Raw genomic sequence first — 24,546 nt, 5'->3', positions numbered from 1 at the left:
TCCTCAACTCAGAGCCTATTTATTTACTTTTACGGAAGTAGAATTGCAACTTTAAAATTTTATGACTCTGATCAGTTTCTGGTTTAACAATCAACCATAAAAAACACTGTGATTATTTCCCATAATCAGGGAAATCTGATTATGCAATGGGTTTTAGATAATATTAGACAACTGCTATCCATTTATTAGGTTAATAATAATATGGTTGTGCAGGTATGGCCTTATTTTTTAGAGATGTACACAAAGTATCTAGGGGTAAATATCATGATATCTGTAATTATATTTAAATAGTTCTAAAAAACTAAATGAAGTAAATATGGGAAAATGTTATTATTTAAGTTTTGAGAATATGAATATTTATTATACTATTTCCTCTGCTTTCCTGTATGTTTTAAATGTTTCATAATAAAATTTTTTTTCTTTACATTCCATGACAAGGATTACCTGATTTCCTAATCCTGCCTGAGAGAGTGAAATCAGGTCGGAAGCAGCAAGAGGGAGAAGAGGCGGGCAGTTACAGTGAGGCAGGGCGAGAGCTGCAGGAAATGCAAACTGAGAGCCTGACAGGGAACAGACATCGAGACAACACTGTACATAAAATGCAAAAGTAAGGTCTAGAGACATTAACATAGGAGCTATTCCACAGCTATCTGCCATCACAAAGCAGTATAACAATTAACAGAGGTCAAGATTTTTGTCTTGCTTTTTATTACTGACTGACTACATAACCATGGTGCATAATCTTACATAAAAATAAGATCACCAAAAGCTGAAAGGAAAAAAAAACATATAAAAGCAGAATTCTACAATTAGTAATACTATATACATAAAAACCTAGTCAATATTTCCAAATGTCTATTCTAAATGAAAAACTTTATATACACTGCTTTTGCATTTAAATAAGCATTTTTCCTGTTCTTATCACTTAAATGGCAACAAGGAATGGACAGAATTTAATTAATAAACTCCTCCCTTACTAGAGGCTAACCGATTTTCTACTTTTACACACAGCGCTGCCATGAACACTACTCTGATACAACCTTTTCCTTCTTTTGGATTACTTACTTGGGATAGTACCTCAGAAACAAGATTACTGGGTCAAAGGGTATAAACATATTCACAAGCTGCATTTCGCTTCATACTCCACCAACACCACAAGAGCATGGCCCTCTCACTACAACTTTACCTTAAACATTGGTTCAACTTTCTTCCTGACATTACATAGGGATAACTGGCATAAAAAAAAGGCAAAAAAACCCAAAACCTACATATACTTAGTGCATATAATTTGGTGAGTTTGGACATATGTATATACTCATGGTACTATCATCATAATCCAGGAAATAAATATATCCATCATCTTATTTCCTGGTTAAATTTGTATTTTGGTGCTTCAGTAATTGTAAAATAGCATCTAACTTTAAAATGCTAAGAAACACAACAGAAAAGTGAAACATTTTTTCATGTGCTCCTTCACCAACAGCAATCACTTTTCTGTGACTTCTCACAAGTCATTTAACCTTTGGGACACTGCGTGTCTCCAAAACGAGACGACTACATGAACCTCCACTGAACTCAAGGAAGTGAAAATTAAAGCACAAGGAATCAGTTCTCAGGTATGAAACTGGCAAAATGTCAAGGCTGATCAGTTCCAGTGTTAGGGAACAGGTAGGTATTCTCACATATTGCTGGTGTGTGTGTGCATTTGAAACTCATCTTACGACTACAGAATACTTATAATTTTAATCCCAATATCCAACCTTTTAAAACTCCTTAACCCAGACATGCAACTTTTAAGACTGTCCTATAGAAACAAAGGCAACAGTAACAATGAATATGTATTTATTACAGGACAGATTATAATAACAAGCTACAAAACCAAAACCACCTCAATGTCAATCAATATGGAAATTATTGAGTAAATTACGGCACACCTACACTACGTAGCAGTAAGCACAAATTAGAGCAGGTGCGTTGACTTAGAAAGAATCCACGATCTATGGAATGTAAGAAAGCAAGCTGCTTTGTGATGATGACGTTAATCTTTTAAATCTTTTTTAAAAAATCTTTATTTACTTATTTATTTATAGAAAAGGTTAAGGGAGGGAAAAAGAGAGGGAGAAAAATATCAATCGACTGCCTCTTGCACCCCACCAACTGGGGACCTGGCCTGCACATGCCCTGACCAGGATTCGAACTGGTGACCTTTCAGTTCATAGGCCAGTGCTCAATCCACTGAGCCACATCAGCAAGTGTTAAATCTTTTAATTCTTAAGGTAAAAAACCCTATCTATGTATTATAAGCATTTGTTTATCTGTACGGAGAAAAGTGCAGAAGCTACAGGAAACTAAACAATGATCCTTCAGAAGGAGGAAGAAGCAGAAATGATTCTCCTCTTCATGTTCCTTGATGTTATCTAACTTACTATTTGGTTTGTTGGTAAATTTTTAATGTTACAATAGTAAGAATTTTGTTAAAGAATTATTGTATTAGATAGCTTTCAAATTCCAGTTAACTAGTTAACTCTTCAAAGCATAAAATTTTGTGAAGCGAAGCTCACAAAGAGGTCGCTGAATCTTTAATAGTTATGTCCAATATGCCACAAAAGTACGTAGAATAATTAGTTTTGTAAGGTTTACAACAATCGTTAATATGTACTTTAATAATTTTTACATGAAAGAGTATATAGAAAAAAAATCAACTTCTTTTAAACATCTAATTCCCCACCCAAATTCTGGATAAGTGAAACATTGTATTATTCAAATCACTAAGCTGTGCAACAAAATCTCACCCAGAGTTTATGAGAACGTACACCGAACCCTTCTCCCACTCACTCCTAGGTTTGGTCTAGTGAATTCACGGCAACCACATGGACAAGGGTTCTTATTCTGCTAGTACCCAAAGAACAAGAATCTTTCTAGTTAATTCCCAGCCCAAAAGAAAACAGGAAAAAGCACTAAAGAGCATTCTAGTCACTCTCTTCCCTCTAAGGGAAATCTAAAAAAAGGGAAACACATTTTAGGAGGGAGGGATAGACCCAGACTTTCAATTTATCCAAGCTTAACATTTTAATCAATGTGTGTTACAATTCTTAAAACCTGGCCCTACTGAGAGGAAAATATTCACACGTGCTTTAAAGGGACACTATCAGTGTTCCCAAAGGAGTGACCAGAGTGTCAGCACTCATGAGTGACTGGCAACAATGTTTGTGTGCACGACGACCACAGCAAGAAAGTCAACATCGCGTTAGTCACTAGTCACCACAGTAAGGTGGGCTTTTAAAAATATAATCACTTTTGAAATTAGCAAATGGAAGAAATTAAATCTTAAACACTGCCCAATTAAATAATTCAAAATCTTCAAATCAGAAGAGAGTTTTGTTTTTATACATACCATGCCTACAATCTTCATCAGCTTGCCCATACTTTTTCTGCAAAATAAAGGACACCAGATAAGCATTATTAAGTAGTCCCAGGGCTGCTTAAAAATAGAGATTCTATTTTTTAAAAAAAGCTTGGCTTTGTTTCAAAATTTAATTAAGCATTAATGTTGCAAATTTAATATTCGCAGAGCAAAGCTAACCCGTGTGTCCTTTGGGATTATACAATACAGATATACACTACGGTGTACTTCCGAGTCCACTTCCTCACACTCCTACTTCTCACCTTCTCTAACTTCAGATCACCGGGACCTCCTGAGCCCCTACTCTCATTCTCAGCTGACTTCAATGAGGAAACCAAAGGCACTAGAAGAAAATGTCCACAGACTATCACCGCCACATCCACCCACTTCCCACCATACTGCCTGCCACCACTCACCAGACAAACCATCCATGTTCCTTTCTGAAGCCCATCCTGCCTACTTTAGTAGACCAGATCTGCTCTCTGGTCCACTAAAGAACCTCACTCCAACGAGCCTCCTCTATTTCTCCTACATTATTAATTTTTTTACTTTTTATTCGTTCAGTCCTATAAACATACTATTATTTCTTTCATCTAAAAAAAGTCATTCTCTTGACTTCACTTCTCTCACCAACTACCATTCCATCTATTACATTTGTGTGTGTGTGTGCACATGCGCACATGGGCAAAAATCCTCAAGAATTGTCTATAATTATGTATTTAAATCCCTCCCCTCTGATCCTGTCTTAAACACTCTTTTAACCAGACATTCATCCACCACTTCCTGGAACAGCTATGGACAGTGCTGAACCTTCCCTCATTTGGATGCACTTTCTTCACTTGGCTACAAGGGCATCATTGTACTCTCTTAGTTGCCCTTCAGGCTGCTCTGCTGGTTCCTCTTCTTCTCCCCAACTTCTCAACACTGTAGGGCCACAAGACTAAAAGTCCTTGGTCCTCTCCTCTTCTCTATCAACACTCATCCCCTTGGTGATGTGATCCAGGATCAAGACTTTATATATCCATAGTCCAAGACTCTTAAATTTATTAATCTTTAGCCCAGATTTCTCTCCCAAACTCCACCCTGCATATCTGACTGCTTGTTCAACATCTCCAGCTGGACTTCTACATGACATCCCAAACTCAGGGTCCAAAATGAATTCTTTCCGCACAGAACCTGCTCCCATCTATAGCCTTCTCGTCTCAGTGGAAGGAAAGACCATCCTTCCAATTGCTCGGACACAGAGTCAACTGTGACTGCTCTGTGTGCCTCATTCCCTGTATCCAATACATTAGCGAATTTTACTGGTTATACCTTCAAATTATAACCGGAATCAAACCACTTCTCACCATCTCCACCGCCACCATTTTGGTTTGAGCCATTGTCATCTCTGGCCTGTATTATTCCAACACCCTCCAAACTAGTCTCCCTGCATCCACTGTTATCCTTTTATAGTCTATGCTCAACACAAAAGCCAAAGAATTCCTGTTCAATCAGATCATGCCACTCCTCTGCTCAAAATTCCACAATAATTTCCCACCTCAAGGAGAATAAAAACTATGAAAACTAGTCCTCAGGGTGACCTGCAGGGTCCCAGAGGATCTAGCCCTCCTACCCTCTCCCCTCCCCATCCCCCAGTGCACGCTGGCCTCCAAGCTGTCCCTCAAGCACGGCGACAGGCATGCTTCTGCCTCAGGGTCCTGTTTCCTCTGCCTGTGACACTCTTCCTCCAGATTTCAACATGGCTCACTCCCTTACCTCCTTCTTATCACTTTATCAATGAGGACTACCTGCCAACCGATTTAAAACTGCAGCCCTATCCCTAACCCTAGTAACCCCAATATCCCTTGCCTTGTTCTACCTTTCTTCGGGCAGACTGTTACCTCCTAACACTCTAAAGTGTTTACTTACTTATAATGTCTAGTGTTTATTGTCTGTCCCCCTACCAGAAAAAGCACCATGAAGAACAGATCTTTCTCTTTATTTTTCACCAATGTATACCAAGCACCTAGACCAGTGTCTAACACATAGTATACACTCAATAAATATTTGTTAAATGAATGAATGCTCGAAAGTGCTAGGTAACAGTACAATTTTCAACATTTAAAAATACAGTTGCTTGCCAGAAAAGACAGTGGGCAATCACCAGCCACTTCATTCACCTCATAAGCTCACAGTTAGTTGATCTGGAGAAGGAGTGACCAGTAACAGTGCCCATTCAATGAATAATGCCATGTTACATGTTTAGGCACTGATTTATCAACACTGTTTACTTACCAGTTGCAAAAATGAGGCGATTCGGTAAAGAAGACTCTCAATTTTTATACTTTCTATCTCCAGTGGACACGGCCCTGTGGAGTCAGCTATGGAGTACTGGCCAAGGGAAAGAAGGGCCTCTGTGCAGTATTTGAGGGCCATTTCATAGTCCTGCCTCTTGAGTGAGTCACATGCTTGTTCACATGACTTCTCAGCTCTTCTGTCTTCCATGACTCAGGGACAAAAATCCTAAAGATGAGGAAAGAACAAGAGAAAAAAATTAAAACTTATTAATTATAAATTCCAGTACAATTCCTAGCTCAGCTGGCTTAATTATCTACCTGAATAGTTACTCTCAACCAGCCTTTTGATCAAGGTCACAACTGAGCAGCTATTGATACTGCAAATCCATATTTCTCTTTTATATTTTATGAAGTGTTCAATAAGATCCAAGCAAAATGCCAACCATAAGTCAGGATCATACCAACAGTACATCCAACTTATAAATGAGACAAATTTATAAATGAAACATGACTTTGAATATTGCAAAGTGCAAACAAATCATAAGGCTTCTATTTTTTTAATCAGAAGGTACACAAGTGTTTCATATCCAAAACTGACAATTTCAGTCTTCTAATCCTGTGACTATGACTGCAGATCAAAATCTATATACTGTGTAGGATTTTTCCCACAAGTAGAAAAAAATGGCTAAAATGCAAGTTAGGGCTGGGTATTAATTCAATTTACAAACATTTCCTGAAGCCAGGCCCTGTACTAGAAGCATGGAATTCAAAGACGGAGGATATCATCACTGCTTTTGGGAAACACAAATTCAAAAGAGACACATAGATCAGTGGAACAGAATAGAAAGCTCAGAAATAAACCCACACCTTTATGGTCAATTAATATTTGACAATGGAGGCAACGACATACAATGGGGTAAAGACAGACTATTCAATAAGTGGTGTTAAGAAAATTGGATAGATATGTGCAAAAAGAATGAAACTAGACCACCTTCTTACACCACACACTAGAATAAACTGAAAGTGGACTAAAGACTTAAATGTTAGACTTGAAACAATGAAGTACTGGAAGAAAACATGGGCAGTAAAGTCTCTCACATTTCTTGCAGCAATATTTTTTCTAATAATATCCCAGGCAAGGAAAACAAAAAATAAAAATAAACAAACAGGACTACATCAAACAACAAAGTTTTTGACAGCAAAGGAAACCATCCAAAAAATGAAAAGACAACCCACTGTGGCCAGTCCTGGTGTCTGAGTGATTCCCAGCAAAGGGAGCAAGTTTCCAGAGCCCTGAAGACATGAGGTAACACCCCAAAACATGGACTCGTTTTCCACTCCATTTTCGCTGGCCAAGCAACTACAAAAACAGAGGCCGCACCTCCCGATAACCTGGCAAACAAATGCAGTATTGCCTCACAAACTGCTTCTCTGAGGTACCCGCAAGTGTACTTGGGGAAAAGCTTCTAGAACAAGTGGAGGAACAGCTATCCCTCTACGAGACTGAGGAGATTCTATGGAAGAATCTGGAGGCCATAGAGAGGGCAATGGTTCACGCAGAGGAAGCAGCTGCTAAGATTACTAGGAAGCGGGAGAAACAGGAAGGTAAATGCTTCTAGAAGGAGCAGCAATGACTGGCCCTAGCTGCCCTCACATCTTTAGAAGTCCGCAGTGCGCTGGGAGAGTGTGAGGGGACAAGCAAACAGCCCAAACAGAAGGGAAAGCAAAAGCTCCAGGAGGCGCCTCAGGAGAAGGAAGGGAAGACCCACCCGTCCTTTTATCCAAACCCAAGAAAAAGATCTTTTTCCAAAGAGGAGCTGGTTATTAGTGATTTTTTAATTTTTTCATATATTTATTTTAAACCAAGATCAGAAAAGGAGACAAGGGAGAGAGAAAGAGAAAAAAACATTAATTTGTTGTTCCACTTATTTATACATTCATTGGTTGATTTTTGCATGTGTCCTGACCACGGTTCGAACTCACAACCTTGGTGTCTTGAGACAATGCTCTAACCAGCTGAGCCACCCAGCCAGGGCGGGTGATTACTCATTATTAGTGACCTTGAGGAGACAACTGGCAGTGGAAATCTCCCCAAGAGGAAGAAATCTTTCTCCAAAGAGGAACCAGTTACTCTTTGTCAAAGTTACAATGTCAAAAAACTGACATTGAAGAGGCAGGAAACAGGAGTATCCCCCAAAAAAGAGGAAATTTTCTTACAAAGAGAAGCCACTCAGCAGTGGACCTAATGAAGCTGCTGGTAGGAAGAGCAGCAGCTCCAAGAAAATGAAAAAGCTCCAAAAGCTCTCCCAGGAATATCAGAATGGACAGTACCCTGTGGGGTGTTAACTACCCAGTGGCTCATCCCTATGTCCCAATGCAAACTAATTCACAAGGGGGAAAAAAAAGACAACCCAGTGAAGGAGAACATTCACCAATGATACATTGGATAAGGGGTTTCAAAGTTTATAAAGGACTTATAAAATTCAATACCAAAATAACAATCCAATTTAAAAAATGGGCAAAGGATCTGAATGGACATTTCTCCAAACAGGACATACAAACAGCCAACAGAAATATGAAGAGAAGTTCAATGTCACTAATCATCAGAGAAATGCAAATTAGAAGCACAAGGAGGTATCACCTCGCATCTGTCAGAATGGCTGGCTGGCATCAGTAGACAAGTGTTGGCGAGGATGCCGAGAAAAGGGAACCCTCGTGCACTGCTGGTGGGAAGGAAGAATGCCACAGCCACTTTTGGAGACGGTATAGAATTACCTCAAAAAATTAAAAATGGAACTACCTTTTAACCCAGTGATTCCACTTCTGGGAATATATCCAAAAAAAACCTAAAACTAATTTAAAAGTATATATGCACCTCTATGTTCATGGCAGCTTATTTACAATAGCCAAGACTTGGAAACAGCCCAAGTGCCCAACAGTAGATGAGTGGATAAAAAACTGCAGTACATTTACACGATGGACTAATACTCAGCCATACAAAAGGAAATCTTACCTTCTTCCACAGCATGGATGGACCTGAGAACATTATGCTAAGTGAAATAAGCCAGTCAGAGAAAGACAAATACCACATGATTTCACTGATATGTGAATCTAATGAATAAACTGAACTAACAAACAAACAGAAACAGACTCATAACACAGAGAACAGACTGACAGCTGTCAGAAGGGAGAGTGGTTGGAGGGCTGAGTGAAAAGGTAAAGGGATTAAGGGGAAAAACCTCCTGGACACACATAACAGTGTGGTGCTTACCAGAGGGCCAGAGGGGAGACAGAGGTAACAGAGGGGTGGAGGGGGATAAATGGTGATGAAAGGAGACTTGATGTGGGGTTGGGAACACACAATACAATATACAGGTTATAGATTATTGTATACCTAATACCTATATAATTTCGATGTCTCTGCAATTAATTCAACTTTTTTAAAGGAAAGAAAGAAACTCAGATTGTAGCAAGAAAGGCAAAGCACAAATGAACAATTACAAGAAAGACTTAACTCCATCTGTCAAAAACCATGAGGCATGAGCTGGCCTCAAAAGGTGAACAGAAGTTCACCACGTAGAATGAGAGGGAGAGTGTATGCACGCTTTTCAGAAAGAAGAGTTCAAGGCAAATGACGAAGAGGAGAAAGTGCATGACTTAAACTCCAGCTGTGTCAGAGGAGAAGCAAGAGGAGCTCTGAATGACCTCAAAGGGCACAAGAAGTGAGGGCTTTATTCCATAGCCAACAGAAAAGATGGAAAGATTTTTTTAAAGATTTTATTTATTTATCTTTAGAGGGGAAGGGAAAGAGAGAGGGAGAGAAATATCAACGTATGGTTGCCTCTCGTGCATCCCCTGCTGGGAACTGTCCTGCAACCCAGGCATGTGCCCTGACTGGGAATTGAACCTCGATCTTTTGGTTCACAGGGTCGCACTCAATCCACTGAGCTACACCAGCCAGGGCTGGATGGAAAGTTTTTAAATAAAAAAGGAACCTATCATATATAAGTCCTATGAAGAACTGATGAAAAGCAGGCATTACCATTAATAACAGAAAAATAATCCTAGTAAGAGACACTGAGATTCTTCTGCAGATTCTCCCCAGCTACATCATCACTTTCACAGCAGGGAGCAGAAACTCTGGGCAGAGACCTAAGATCCTTTGACCTGAAAATCCTGATACTGCTTCAGAGAACCCCTCTTGCTGACCTCATGTTACCAATTCTGCCAAGCACAGAGATAAAGATCCAGTCAGAAACAAAGGACACTCTAATTGAAATAAAGGATAATTTTAGGGAAAGAACAGTAGAAGAAACAGAAGAAGCTGAGAATCAAATCAATAATTTGGAACATAAGCAAGAAAAAAAACAACCAATCAGAACAACAAGAAAGAAGAAAAGTCCAAAAATACAAAGATAGCATAAGTAGCCTCTGGGACAACTTCAAGATATCCAACATATGCATCATAAGTGGGCCAGAAGGAGAAGAGAAAGCGCAAGAAATTGGAAATCTATTTGAAAAAAATTATGCAAGAAAACCTCCTTAATTTGGTGAAGGAACTAGACATGTAAGTCCAGGAAGAACAGAGCATCCCAAACAAGATGGATGCAAAGAGGCCCACTCCAAGACATATCATAATTAGAATGTCAAAGGTTAAAGAAGACGAGAGAATCTTTTTTTAAGATATTATTTATTCTTTTTTTTTAGAGAGAGGGGAAAGAAGGGAGAAAGAATGGAAGAGAAATATCAATGTGTGGTTGCCCCTCACACACACCCCACCGGGAACCTGGCCCACAACCCAGGCATGTGCCCTGACTGGGAATAGGATTGGCAACCCTTTGGTTCACAGCCTGTGCTCAATCCACTGAGCTACACCAGCCAGGGCTGAATAATAATGATTTTTTAAAGGTGTGGGTAGTACATCCAATGCATTCAAATTCGCTATCGTTTGACTTTCAAAATTAAAAGTCTTGCTTCTGTGATGCTCAGATTCGTCTGCACTGCTCTTCTCAGAGATGCCCATCGTTTTGTGTAATTTGTTTACAATAGCATGAAGCTGTCATAAAATGACATGCAATGATTCCAAGATCCATTTCCCAGGCAATGCTTGGCATCATGAAATTTTATATTTTCCTAACTTCATTTTACACTCATCCATTTGCAAACAAGTTCACCTGCCTCTTTTTGGTTCACTCACTCCATCCTCACATTTTTCAAAAAGTCAGTAATTTGCATTTAATCTGCCTCATACATTATTTTCCCTATGGAAACTCCATTACGACCCTGAAGATAAGACTTAAATAGAAAGTAGTAAATGTATTGTGGCAAAAAGAAAATCCAGATTGATACATTCTGAAAATTACCCACACCAGCCAGCACAGTGTAGGAAAAAAGCGTAGCAGAATATGCCCCCTTGCCCCACAGGCAACAGTGCCGCTAGTCACAGTGTATCATACTTCCTCAGGGAGGAAAAAGAACCATTACTCTAGAGATGGCATGGTGGCTCCAAAATGCCTATAAAATGACTTCTAAGCTCATTACTAGATATCCAGGCTACCCACGACGGTCTGGCTACAACCTAATTTCCCCAACACTCCCCCGGTGAGCCCTAAGCACAGTCAGATGCCGAGTCTCTGACAATGGCCTTCCCTTGCCTGAATGTGCTTTCCCCGCTCTCTCTGGACCTAAATCCTACCCAGCTTTAAACAAATACTTCGAAGTCTGCTTCTCTAAAATGCTCTCCTCCCCAAACAGCATTACTTCCTCTAGACTGAGCTGGCCTCTTACTCACTTATTATCTTGGGTTAAACACTTCATGTCAGATGCCTTAACTGCCCAACACAACTATCTTACAAATACAATCCATATTTTACATCATTTATATCCCAATGACAAGCATTCAATTCACTAAAACTATTCAATAAATGCTTCAACTGAATTCCCAAAGACATGACCCAAAATAACCTAAATTCCAACGACTCCAAGAACTGTCCCATACCAAATTCAGTTCTCATAAGAATGCTAAGTCACAAAAAACAGTTGTATTATCTTTAAATTTATCTACTTTTATCCAAAACTGGAATCTGTGATGGCTGCATGGAATACACAGGCAAAATATTCTCCAAAGTAATAAAGTTTTATTTATTGTACTGTGCTAATATGCAGCCAGACTTGAATTTTTCTCCAAAACTCATAAAATCACTGAGTATGCAAGAAGCATTAGAAAAGAGGCTAAGCCTATTGAGAAGAAAACTAGAAACTAAGATCATCAATCTTACTCTATTTTGAATAATCTTTCATAAAGAGGTAAACTCTCCTGAATTCCTAAAATTCAATATAACAAAGAAAATGTTTTAAATACATAATTTAAAGCATTTAAATTATGCCCTGGCTGGGTTGCTCAGTTGGTTTAAGCATCATCCTGATATGACCAGGCTGTAAGTTCTATCCCTGGTCAGGGCACATATAAGAATTAACCAACGAGACTTCCACCAAGATGGAGGCATAGGTAGAAGCACTGTACCTTCTCACACAACCAAGTTTAAAAACAACAAAGTTTTAGCAACAAAAACACAGCTAAACCAAAGAAAATTGAGCTACACAGAAGTCTGACAACAACAAACCCTTCAGCCAAACCAGTAAGAGGGGCAGAGCCAGCAGCAGAGCGGGGTTGGGCACGAAAGATCCACCAGACCGACCTGGGCGTGCGACCCAGGTGCACCAGCAGCCGTGGGTGAATCCCAGGTGTGGAGAAGCAAACGGACCCACTGAGGGCTAACCGGGATCACACATTTGCACGCAGATAAACCGGTGAAGGAGCCAGCAGTGAAACGGTCCGCACAGGCCGCAGTGGCGGAAAGTGGAAGAGGAAATTGCCATTGTCCCTCTCTGACCTTGCCCCCCACATATAGCGTCACAAACCAGTGACCTGGGTGGCCCCGCCCTAGTGAACAACTAAGGCTCCGCTCCTCACATGTAACAGGTGTGAACAGATCAAAACATGCATGGCTCAAGAACAACTCAGAGCCCCAGAGCTGATAAATCTAAGCTATGAAGAAATAGCCAAATTTTCAGATGCACAGTTCAAAACACTGGTGATCAGGATCCTCACAGAACTGGTTGATTTTAGTCACAAATTAGAGGAACATATGGAAGCTAAACTAATTGAAATGAATGGCAATGCAAAGGAAACCAACAGTAATGAAAAGGAGTCTGGGACTCAAATCAATGGAGTGGACCAGAAGAAAGCAAATAATGGCCAAACAGAAAAGAATGAAGAAACAAGAATTCAAAAAAATGAGGAGAGGCTTAGGAACCTCCAGGACATCTTTAAACATTCCAACATTCGAATTATAGGGGTACCAGAAGGGGAAGAGTCACGAGTGGAAACCTTATTTGAACAAATAATAAAAAAGAACTTCCCCATTCTGGCAAAGGAAATAGACTTCCAGGAAGTCCAGGAAGCTCAGAGAGTCCCAAAAAAGTGGGACCCAAGAAGAAACACACCGAGGCACATCATCATTACATTAGCCAAGATTAAAATGAAGGAGAGAATCCTAGAAGCAGCAAGAGCTAAGGGGACAGTCACCTACAAAGGAGTTTCCATCAGACTGTCAGCGGATTTCTCAAAAGAGACCTTGCAGGCAAGAAGGGGTTGGAAAGAAGTATTCCAAGTCATGAAAGGCAAGGACCTACATCCAAGATTGCTCTATCCAGCAAAGTTTTTATTTAGAATGGAAGGACAGATAAAGTGCTTCTCAGATAAGACCAAATTCAAGGAGTTCATCATCACCAAGCCCTTATTATATGAAATGTTAAAGGGACTTACCTAAGAAAAAGAAGATAAAAAACATGAACGGTGAAAGGACAGCAAACTCAGTTATCAACAACCACACCTAAAACAAAAGCAAATTAAGAGGACAGCTGGATCAGTAGTGAATCATAGAAATGAAGATCACGTGGAGGATTAGCAACAGGGGAGTGGGAGAAGGAGAAGGGGGGAGAAGGTACAGAAAATAAGTAGCATAGACAGTAGATAGAAAATAGATAGGGAAAGGTAAGAATAGTAGGGGAAATACAGAATCTAAAGAATTTGAGATACATGTTCATGAACCAAAGGGGGAAATGGTGGGGGAGGGGCATGCAGGGTGGAGGGGAACGGAGGGGGGGAATAGAACAAATGTAATGGCGTAATCAATAAAAAAGTTTAAAAAAAAAAAGAAGGAAAAGAGGAACAGCCACAAGTGGAAAACCTATTTGAACAAATAATAAAGGAGAACTTCCCCAATCTGGCAAAGGAAATAGACTTCCAGGAAATCCAGGAAGCTCAGAGAGTCCCAAAGAAGTGGGACCCAAGGAGTAACACACCAAGGCACATCATCATTACATTAGCCAAAATTAAAATGAAGGAGAGAATCCTAGAAGCAGAAAGAGATAAGGGGACAGTCACCTACAAAGGAATTCCCATCAGACTGTCAGCGGATTTCTTCTCAAAAGAGACCTTACAGGCAAAAAGGGGCTGGAAATAAGTATTTCAAGTCATGAAAACCAAAGACCTACAACCAAGATTGCTCTATCCAGCAAAGCTTTTATTTAGAATGGAAGGACAGATAAAGTGCTTCTCAGATAAGATCAAATTCAAGGAGTTCATCATCATCAAGCCCTTATTATACAAAATGTTAAAGAGATTTATCTAAGAAAAAGAAGATAAAAAAGATGAACAGTGAAAGGACAGCAAACTCACAGTTACTAAGAACCACACCCAAAACAAAAGCAAACTAAGAGGATAGCTAAATCAGGAGCAGAACCATAGAAATGAAGATCACATGGAGGGTTAGCAACAGGGGAGTGGGAGGAGAAGGGGGGAGAAGGTACAGAAAATAAGTAGCATAGATGGCAGGTAAAAAATAGATGGAAGGGCAAGAATAGTATGGGAAATATAGAATCTAAAGAACTTGAGACACGTGGTCATAAACTAAAGGGGGGAATGGTGGGGGAGGGGTGTGCAGGGTGGAGGGGAATGAAGGGGGGAAATAGAACAACTGTAATGGCATAATTAATAAAATATATTAAAAAAATAAAAATAAATAAAAGATTTTTAAAAAAAGAATTAACCAATGAATGCATAAACAAGTGGAACAGCAAATCTCTTCCCAAATCATTTGATATGCTTACTAATCAAAAAAGATATGAAAAAACAAAAACCCTAATTACAAAGCAAGAAAATTATATTAAAAGACTGACTTCTAGAAAAGGTTGCTACTTGCCAAGAAAATTTTATTATAAACATTTTCTATTCTTTGCATTTCATTTTTCCTTCCATATTATCTGTTTAGACTTGTAAACACATCATCATATAGAACCGGTGACCTTTTTAAATAAAACATACATCAATATAAAAGAGCCAACTGTGTAATTAAAACAAAAGGGTACCACCACCACCATCATCATCATCCCTCCTAAAGGCTGTCTTCAATTTACCAATAGTCTGTGTTCTAAAACTGTACTTTCAAACCAGATGTTTCAGACCAGTTTCCTACAGAAACAGTGTTAAGAACAGAGGTTACTAGAAAGGATGTAACAAAAGCAGATTACAAAATAATGTTTGTAAGTGTAATCCCATTTTCTAAATTAACAGATTAGAAAATAATGTACATAGTTGATAATCCTATTTGCATAAAATGTGTATCTGTGTGTAGTGAATATTTTACACAAAAATCTGAGATATATGAAATGAAATATTGAAAGTTAATTATCTCCTCCTTTCCCAAAACACATAGCTTCAGTCTAATCATAAGAAAAACCCAAACTGAGGGACATTCTAAGAAATACCTGATGAGGAATCCCCTTTTTTTTTTTTTTCAATTATGGTTTACATTCAATATTATTCTATTATTGGTTTCAGGTATATAGCATAGTGGTTAGATAATCAAATACTTTACAAACTCCCCAATATTTCCAGTACCTGCCTGGCACCATACATAGTTATTACAGTATTACTGACTAAATTCCCTATGCTGTATATCTATATCCCCATGACTATTTCGTAACTATCAATCTGGTCTTCTCAACCCACTCATCTTTTTCACCTAGTCCCCCAACTGTCCTCCCCTCTGGCTACCATCAGTTTGTTCTCTGTATTTATGAGTCTGTTTCTGTTTTGTTTGTTCATTTATATTGTTCTTCAGATTCCGCATATAAGTAAAATCTTATGGTATTTTTCTTCCTCTGACTGACTTTTTCACTTAGCATAATACACTCTAGGTCAATCCATGCTGCTACAAATGGTAAGATTTCCTTCTTTTTATGGCCAAGTAATATGCCACTGTAAATATGTACACAGCTTTTTTTTTCCACCCCAGGACACTTTTTCATTGCTTCCAGAGGGAGAAGGGAGAAAAATACCAATGCAAGAGAGAAGCATCAACTGGCTGTGTCCATACGCACATGGACCGGGAATCGAACTGCAACCTCAGTATGTGCTCTGACCAGGAATCAAACCAACAACCTTTGGTGACAGGATGATGCTCCAACAAACTGAGCCACACCAACTAGGGCCGTATCACAGCTTTTTTATCCACTCGTCCATTGATGGGCACTTACTTGGGTTACTTCCACAGCATGGCTATTGTAAATAATGCTGCAATGAACATAGGGGTGCATATATATTTTCAAATTAAGAATTTGGGGTTTCTTCAGATACATTCCACCCAGAAGTGGAATTGCTGGATCATAAGGCAGTTCCATTTTCAATTTCCTGAGAAACCTCCATACTGTTTTCTATAGTGGCTAAACCCATCTGCGTTCCCACCAACAGGACATGAGGGTTCCCTCTTCTCCACATCCGCACCAGCACTTGTTTGTTCATTTACTGATGACAGCCATTCTGACAGCTGTGAGGTAATAGCTCACTGTGGTTTTAATTTGCATTTCTCTGATGAGTAGTGACCAGAACTCTTCAAAATTGTCAGAAAAACAAGGAAAGTCAAAAAAACTGTCATCGTCCAGAACACATAATAACTACATTCAATGTGGTTCCAGGACAGTTCACTAACAGAAAATGAGCTCTAGTGTAAACACTGGAAAAATTAAACAAAATCTGAAAATTACTTAATATAAATGTTCCAGTGATGTTTTCTTCTTTTTAGCATATGTACCATAAAAAGTAGTATGTTAGCAATGTGGGGAACTTAGTGAAGAGTACATAAGAATTCTGACATACCTTTACAACTGTTCTGTAAATCTGAAACATTCCAAAATTGAAAACTTAAAAAGTGAAAGTATCTACGAGTGATAGGTTATAGATTCTTCTACCTGCATTTTCTAATTTTTCAACAAACAACGTACTTTACTGTCTTAAACAAAAAAGGGCCCCTGACCGGTGGCACAGTTGGCTGGAGTGTCGTCCCACACACCAAAAGGTTGCGGGTTCGATCGCTGGTCGGGCACATACCTAGGCTGTGGGTTTGATTCCCAATCGGGAAACAACTCATCAATGTTTCTCTCTCACATACGTGTTCCTCTCTCACTCTCTCTGTCTCTCTCTCTCTCTAAATCGATAAGCATATCCTAGGTAAGTATTAAAAAACAGGGGGTGTAATTATTCTAGATCTTAAAAAACTAAAGAGACATACTAAACTAGAGAAATAAAGTACACTTGAGGATAAATGGAGATTTATATACAGACTTGATATTCACCATTAGTATTATTGAATTAGTTTCTAACATGTGACAATTCTATTACGTTTATGAAGAACATGTCCTCATTCTTAGGAGACACATGTTGAAATATGTATGAAGTGCCACTCAAGATGCTTGCCACTTTCAGGTGGCTCATGAAAAAACTCCACCTACCTATTTTAGATAGAGGAAGAGAGAAGGCAAATTACGGCAAAATGCTAAATAACAACTGGATGTTGATTATACTATTCTTTCAACTTACTATAGTCCTAAAAATTTTCATAATGTAATTTAAACTGTCTTCATTAACTTAAAGTGATTCAAAACCAAAATTAACCCAGAAGTTACAATTTTCTCTCAAATATAAAATATATTCTAATTTTATGTACTGCTTAATTTATCTTTTCTAAGTTTTAAAAAGATCAAAAGGGATGATTTATTTCACATAAAAAATTATCAGCTGATATTCCGTAATAATACTTAGGTTTCCTTCAAATTGATACTGAATATAGTCTTTTTAATCAGCTAGGCTGTTTAGACTGATCTTGGGCTCATTAATTTCTAATGTGTCTAGTTCTTTTAAAATAAGTATATTTGTTTGAATACAATTATTTTATTCCTTAAAGAAGCTGGAAAGATGACCACGTAACCCAGAAGACACAGTTGGAGAATGTAAAGAAGTATAAGAAATAGGGTCACTGACAGAATAGAAAGATCTCTTCTAAAGCGTACTCCATGTACCCTAACACAAGCTCACCTTGAGCCTGAGATCCAGTACAGATGCATCTGCCCAAAATGCCTGTCTCTAGGTGAGAGAGGCGTAGAAATGCTATGGCACAGGAGAATACTCTTTGCTGTCTACTGCTATTGCCTTAGAAACCTTACTATTATTTCTAGTCCTGAAATTCTATTATTCTACATAGGACACCTTTAAAACAGGTATGTTATCACTTCACACTTATTAGGATGGCTACTATAGGAAAAAAAAAAACAGAAAATGACAAGTGTAGGCAAGGATGTGGAGAAAAGGAAACCTTTATGCATTGCTGGAGGGACAGTAAGGTGCCACTGCTGTGGAAACCAGTAAGCGGTTCCTCCTACAGAAGAATTACCACACAGTCCAACAATTCCACTCCTGAGTATTTCCCAAAAGCATAGAAAGCGAGCATTCAAACGGGCATCTGTACACTCACATTCAGAGCAGCATTATTTACAAGAGCCAACAGGTAAAAGCAATCCAATCGTCTATCAAAAGATGAATGGATTTTTTAAATGTGATATTTACATACAATGGCACATTATTCAGCCTTGAAAAGGAAATGCTGACACATGCTACAACAGAAATGGACCTTGAAGACTTCATGCTAAGTGAAATAAGTAAGCCAGACACAACAGGATAAGTACCACATTACTGAATTTATATGAAGTCCCTAGAGCAGTCAAATTCGGAGACAGGAAATATAATGGTGAATGCTGGGGGCTTGAGGGAGAGTGGAATGGAGGGTTATTGTTTAAAGAGTTTCCATTCAGGAAGACAAAAAAGTTCTGAAAATGTACGGTGGTGATAGTCCACAGCTTGAATGTATTTAATGCCACTAGATTATATGCTAAATTGGCTTAAATGGTAAAATTTTATGTTATGTAGATTTTCTAAAAAAAAAAATTTAAAGCATACAAACCATAATGCCCTCCTTAAAGCAGTCAGGCCCATGTTCTCATCCAGACACAAACTTAAGAAACACTCATTGCCCATCTCCCCAAATGCCCTGCCCATGAAAGAGGGCTGATTGAGCTGACAGGGCAGAGCCAGAGGCGGGAAACTGGTCCCAATATTAGATCCCCTAAATCAACTTAGAAAAGCCAAAGCACAGTGTAAGGTGCACAGTGGCTGGCAAAGGCAGGCAGAGAAGAGAAAGCAAAAAGCTGAGACTGGAAAGGCTCAGCACAGCTATGAGAAAAAGGAAGAACAGAGAGCAGAAGAGATCAGAAAAGGGAAAAACCCTTGTCTAACCCAAGACAAGAAAAGAGAGGGGACTAGAGAGAAAGGGAAAAGAGAATTATAAACAGAAGGATTCATTCAAGAAGATACCCTGCTCAAGGGCCAGGAGAAAAATAACTGCCTTCTACTGAGGTGGCTATTTGTATCTAAAGAAACCAAGAAAGCTCTGGCTGGAAAACTCAGTTGGTTAGAGCATCGTCCAGATACACCAAGGGTGTGGATTCAGTTCCCAGTCAGGCACATGCAATAATATTCAACCAATGCATGCATAAGTAAGTAAAACAACAGGCTGATAGCTCTCTCTCTCTCTCTCTCTCTCTCTACTTCCTCTCTAAATACATTTAAAAAATTTTAAAAAGAAACCAAGAAAGCTGACAAAGCCTATAAAAAGAGAAAAATATTGTTCTATGAAAGAATACTAATACACTTCTACCCACAGAGGGCTACTGCCATTTTTTTATTTGTTTTTATTTTGTCTTTTACAAGAAGAAAACACTTACTGGTTTAAGAATAATTTCAATCTGGACCTTTTTTATTTGCATCAAACACTGGCATGCCATGACGAGTTAAAGATTTTCTATGACACGGGGGTTAAGAGCACAGGCTTGAAGCCAGATCTGCCTGAATTTGAGTCCTGGCATCCTGACCTGAGGCAATCTGCATAGAAGTTTGCCTCATTTCCAAACCTATGGAATGGAGATAATAAAAATATCTACCTCACAGGATAGTTGCAAGAAATTAAATAGGTTAAAATATGAAATTACTTAGAAAAGTGCCTGGCCTATAGTAATCACTATAAAAGTATTAGCTATTACAGCTATTAATTACTATTAAACTCTTATCCTCTGGATAAGCTCGATGAGAGTTGGGATTTTGTCTGTTTTGTTCACTACTGAAGCTGCAGGGGCAGATACAACACAGATTTGTTGAATATTAAAAATGTGTTGACTAGTATGAACTTCATGCTTATACCACAGAAACCCAAAGGGATGAACAGCACCACTGACAACTAAAATTTCCACACTACTTCAGTCTCAAAGTTTAGAGTTCACAGACGGTTTTTACGTACTCTGCCTAGAGTGATTCACTGAAGCTGGTATTCCATCTCACAGAAAAGCTAAGACTCAGAAAGACTTAAGTGATTTGCCCAAAACAGGTCTGAGGCAGCACAGGAATTCTGGAAGTACATTCTACTTCTGTTTACTCTGGACCCTACCCCATAAAGCCTGGCGCATATCCTACTAAACTGTTCTACTCTCCTTACCTGCAAATGCATACAGTTTAAAGTCACCAAGACCCTTTCTTCCATTAGCTCAATATAATTGATGGGAAGGGAGAAAAGTGATGAACTAACATTAATAACTGCTGAAGCTGGCTCTAGCCAGGTGGCTCAGTTGGTTGGAGTGACACCCCATTCACCCAAAGACTGCAGGTTCCATTCCTGGCCAGGGCACACACAGGTTCAATCCCCAGTTGGGGGATGTACAGGAGGTCAGCCAATTGATGTTTCTCTTCACATCACTGTTTCTTTCTCTCTGACTCTCTCTCCCTCTCTCTCTAAAACCAACAAAACCATGTCCTTGGGTGAGAACTAAAAATAATAATAATAACAAACTGTTAAAGTTGGACGATAGGTCAGTGGGATTGATTACAGTCTTCTTTCTACTTCTGTATGTCTGAAAGTTTCCATAATAAAAACATTTTAATTAAAAAGGAAGACCTTACTTCCCAACATAAACTCTCTCACTTCCAGCTTTCTGCTGAGCACACCTAGGTGTGGGCAGACACCACAGCTGAGAACCTGCAGCACTTCTCAGCCCGAGGAAGGGAAAAAATGCTGGGCTGGGAATCTGGAAGCTTGTCTGCGCTCTGCTCTAACTGGCTGGGAGACCTCACCCATCCAGCTACTCCTCTGGGCCCCAACTTCCTTACCAGTTCCCTAAGGGACTAAAATTCTCATTTCAACTTTCTAGGAGCTCCTTAATCTCAACACAAAACCCAATTCATCTTTCTCTATTATAAACCTCTGAGACCTGTTCTTCCTCCTGACTTCCCTATTCATGATGCCCCATTCTGTCAGCCACCCAACCAATGAAAACTTCAACATCATCCCTGACTTGAAACATAGAGCTGACTGTTCTCTTACTCTTCTAATCAATCAACAAATCTTTCTGTTAAGCCTCCAAAATATCTTTTTTTTTTTTAAGAGAGAGGGGAAGGGAGGAAGAAGACAGGGAGAGAAATGTCAATTGGTTGCTTTCTATATGTGCCCCAACTGACTGGGGCCCAAATCAGCAACCCAGCTAGGCAGGTGCCCTGACTATCGGACCCACAACCTTGCGGTTTGTGGGACAAGGCCCAACAAACAGAACCAGGGCCAAAATATCTCTTGAATCCATTACCTGCTTTCCAGTCCCAAGGCCACCAATTCAACTCAAGCCCTCAACATCCCTCACTTGGACTATTAGCATGAACCAAACTAAACTCCCTGCCTCAAGTTTCTTTGCAATACCAATCCATCACTTTAATGCTCAGTCTGACATTTAAGATCCTCCAAACCCCAGTCCTGACCACTTGGCAGTCCCACCTTCCACTTTGTTCCTTTATGTATCCCAGGGTCCAGGCAATTCGGATATATAGTTTCCTGTGACCTGCCTCATTTCCAAAACCACCCCTGCCAGTCTTTGGTCACACTATCCTGCCTTCCAAAGGCCCTCGTCTTTCCAATACTTCTAATAAGCAGCGGTACAATTTAAATGCCACCTCTTCAGTTGAACTGTTCCTCCACATCCCCAAGGGGCGGCAGTATCACTCCCTCCATTTACCACCTAAGCAGTGTGTCTGAACCCCTTTTATAGCACCTATCAAATTCCTATTAGTTCTTTCCTATATTTTTTTTTGTGCTCCTATTCTTCCTACCAGATGATTCCTTCCTTGTCTGTAGGAATGATGTTTTATTCGTCTTTGTATCCCTCAGAACAGAGCTGCTTAAGGAGAGTGCCATGGCACGGTGGTATACACCATGAATAAGTTAAAGATGCTCTCTCTACTAGGAGTGTCCAACCTCTTGGCCGCTCTGGGCCACACTGGAAGAACTATCTTGGGCCACACATTAAATACACAAATACTAATGAAAACACAAATACTAATGAGCAAAAAAATAGGTTTGAAATAAATCTACAATTCTGTGTGGACCGCATTCATAGCCCGCAGGACTCAGGTTGGACACCCCTGTGTCTAGATAGTGATTCCGCAGCCCTCCAAGCAGCCGCAAAGGGACTTTAGTCGCCAGAATCCCCAAATGCTCAAACCTCCAGCATTCTCAACCAGGCAGACGCCATTATGATAACTTCAGAAGCATTCAGGAGACACAACAGCACACGGTACACAGTAGATGCCCAAGAAATATTTGCAAAATTGTACCTATTCCCCTTTCAAAAACTATCCCCAATACCATTTAACATATAAACCAGACTCTCTTTGAACATTTTCACTGAATATGTTCTAGTTATCTTTTTAATAATCACTCTTTATTAGCTGGTTATACTTGCCTTACTATCCAAAGCCCACATCAATAATTTATAGCATAAAATAGCCAAGAATATGAACAATTCAACATGAAGAGATTCAAAGAGTAAAGTTCAACATTATAGGGAGAAGAAACACAAATGCCACTTTATTAAATAAACTTAAAATTTTTTTAAGGAAAAATATATTTCTGTCCAACTGTGGTGAAACAGAAATATCCATGTATCTCATAGTAGTACAAGCTGATAAAATATTCTTGAAAACAGCATGGCAAGACATCAAAACATTCATACCACGCTAACAATAATGTCCTCAAAAAGTTCATCCTAGAGATATAATTAGAAAAAAAATACAATATTATCTGTTTTGATATAGGTTAAAGTATCAACTGAAAACCTATCAATAACATAAAGACCTAACACAAAAAGATTTCAGTGGCCCTGGCTGGTGTGGCTCAGTGGACTGCGTGCCAGCCTGCGAACCGGGGAGTCACTGGTTCAGTGCCTGGGCGCGAGCCTGGCTCGCGGGCTGGGTCCCCAGTGGGGGACACCCAGGGAGCAACCCCACATTGATGTTTCTCTCCCTCTCTTTCTCCCTCCCTTCCCCTCTCTCTCTATTAAACAAATAAAATCTTTTTTAAAAAAACATATTTAAGGCCCTGGCTGGTGTAGCTCAGTGGATTGAGCATGGGCTGCAAATCAAAGGGTTGCTGGTTCGATTCTAGGTCAGGGCACATCCCTGGGTTTCAGGCTGGGGCCACATGAGAGACAACCACACATTGCTGTTTCTTTCCTTCTCTTTCTCCCTCCCTTCCCCCCTCTTTAAAAATAAATAAATCTTTTTTAAAAAACACATATTTAAGTAAATTATGAGCACATGACTTGATGAAATATTTGCAGGCTTTCAAAATGTTATATAAATTAAATAGTGACACCTTTAACATGGAACTGTTTCATGATCTAGTACATAGAAAACATTCAAATTATATGCACCATAATTTTAAATGAGCAAAACATATTTTAATGGAATGCCAAAAAGAAAATCAACTATTTTAGTGGACTAACCCCAATTTTAACAATTTATTAAATATCCTAACTTAAGAAAGTTGCACCATAGAGGGCATAGAGGGGTTCCAGGACACAAACTTGATATAGTCTCAAGAAGAGGCCCACCCCTCCCCACAATGTCCGCTCTGGCCTTAACTGAAAGCCCTCCCACACTCCTTATCACGATGACCTATGACACCCCCAGATCCTAGCTTTCCAAAACAACAAACCAGCCTAGCTGGTCTTCTGATCACCCCCATGACCCTGTGCGGGATGAAGCATATACTCATGAAACAAAGAACCCCTGCAGCCAAGTATTATTTTAGCAAGCAGCAAGCAGCCAAGCCCACATTCAATTATAAATCCTAAAAGTATAGAGTACTGTCACATTAAAGTCTCTGGCATTCGCCAGGAACTTGCAGACTTGGTGGACTGACTCACAGTGAAAAAGCAGCACGGACACATGGACACATCAAAGATCTAGTGGCCAGGAGACCCCCCTACAGTTAAAAAGGGAAAAACTTATTTTAACCACAAGAAACAGAAAACCAAAAACTCCAGCTTAAAACAAATTAGTAAAAAGTAGCTGGCAAGGTCTTGTAAATCTCATGC

General features: G+C 39.4%; 1 protein-coding gene across 7 annotated transcripts in view; it reads right to left on the bottom strand.

Moving 5' to 3' along the window:
* The window catches only part of HELZ (helicase with zinc finger), a 145,708-nt gene that overhangs the window by 114,305 nt on the left and 6,857 nt on the right, over positions 1-24,546 (bottom strand). For 5 of the 7 annotated variants that reach the window (XM_037128028.2, XM_053655538.1, XM_053655534.1 and 2 more), the window contains 2 exons: positions 5,681-5,908; positions 3,395-3,431 (listed from right to left, as the gene is read on the bottom strand). In XM_037128028.2, coding sequence (XP_036983923.2) covers positions 3,395-3,431; positions 5,681-5,890 — 247 coding nt within the window. In that variant the 5' untranslated portion in view covers positions 5,891-5,908. Of the gene's footprint in view, positions 1-3,394; positions 3,432-5,680; positions 5,909-13,510; positions 13,578-24,375; positions 24,480-24,546 lie in introns of those variants that run through there. The other 2 variants (XM_053655530.1, XM_053655533.1) reach the window with 2 other exon arrangements.

Source organism: Artibeus jamaicensis, unplaced genomic scaffold, assembly GCF_021234435.1.
Source record: "Artibeus jamaicensis isolate MK-2021 breed Jamaican fruit bat unplaced genomic scaffold, CSHL_Jam_final contig_1998, whole genome shotgun sequence".
NCBI lineage: Eukaryota > Metazoa > Chordata > Mammalia > Chiroptera > Phyllostomidae > Artibeus > Artibeus jamaicensis.
Note: the sequence above shows the minus strand (reverse complement) of the source record. Positions and strands in the feature narration are given on the sequence as shown.